This window comes from Nestor notabilis, unplaced genomic scaffold (genome assembly GCF_000696875.1).
Source record: "Nestor notabilis isolate BGI_N333 unplaced genomic scaffold, ASM69687v1 scaffold14595, whole genome shotgun sequence".
Taxonomy (NCBI): Eukaryota; Metazoa; Chordata; class Aves; order Psittaciformes; family Psittacidae; genus Nestor; species Nestor notabilis.
The window spans coordinates 17934-19072 of NW_009928946.1; the positions used below are offsets into that span (position 1 = coordinate 17934).

The 1139-nt window shown below is 54.7% G+C and overlaps 1 protein-coding gene across 1 annotated transcript in view; it reads right to left on the bottom strand.

Moving 5' to 3' along the window:
• The window catches only part of NDRG4 (NDRG family member 4), a 13710-nt gene extending 13393 nt beyond the window's left edge, over positions 1–317 (bottom strand). Inside the window, exon 1 of the mRNA XM_010014767.1 lies at positions 221–317. Coding sequence (XP_010013069.1) covers positions 221–295 — 75 coding nt within the window. The 5' untranslated portion in view covers positions 296–317. The remainder of the gene's footprint in view (positions 1–220) is intronic.
• Between the last annotated feature and the right edge of the window lie 822 nt (positions 318–1139).

The following is a 1139-nucleotide window of genomic DNA, read 5'->3' on the forward strand; positions in this document are numbered from 1 at the left end:
AACTGGATGAGCTTTAAGGTCCTTTCCAACCCAAACCAGTCTGGGATTCTGGGATTCTATGATCACACCGAACCAGCACCTGTGCTCACCCATGCACATGCAATATCAGCACACATCTGCACATACGTACACTGAATGCCACATGTGCACACATGTGCATCCCATACCAGTATTCACACACCTCCCCAAGCTCCCACTTCAGCATCTGCACCAGACTCACCAGCTCAGCGTCCTGGCCCCGCAGCAGTGGCTTCTCCTCAGTGAAGCGCAGCTCATGCAACCCTGCCATGGTCATCTCCTGCAACAGCAGCCCTGCAATGGAGGTGTCAGGGCAGGTTCTGCTTCCAGCTCCTGCACCCCACAACCTGAAGGCCCCTGGCTCTCCCTGCTCATAGCCACAGAACCCAAATCAGCTTCACTCCAAACATCTACCATGGGGACTTGGTGCTTCAGCTTGTCCACGGGCTGCTGTGAGCCTCTCTGCTGGGAGGTGGGAGCAGCACAGGGCAGGCAGTGCCTAGAGGTCCAGTTCTTCCAGTTAAGGTCAGACCAACCTCCAGGGCACAGTCCTAGGCAAACTGGGAGACCAACCTGGTCTATCCATGCTGGTCATCTTTTAAGCACTGAATTCAGGACAAGAACATCCCAATTCCCATCCCATCTTCCAGCATCACTTGGAGACAGAAAATTCAGCATTTTGGCTGGGTTCAGGCTGCAGCCAGATACAGGTGGGACAGAGGGAGCTCTCCCTGCACAGCCAGGATGAGGGGTGATGTTTCTCAGCTGTGCTAGGAGGCAGAGGGATGCTCCAAGCAGCGGGGGAGCAGACAGACAGCCTGAAGTTTGTATTGCAATGATGGAGAAAACCAAACATGGAGCCTTTACCCTCAAATTCTTCCCCTTTCCTGGGAACCAGGTGCTGGCCAGTGGGCTGCTCAGCCCAGAGCTTGCAGGGACAGGCTTCACCATGGTGCTGCCTGTCAGCAGAGGTGTGACACTGGATGCTGCTGACCAAGGACTTTGTACCCCCAGCACTGGCATCTCCAAAAACACCCTCAGGCACAAACCCAGCTTAGAAAAGCAGAAAAGAGCAAGCAGAAGCCCCAGTAGCTGGCTCCACACAGAAGGTGACATACAGG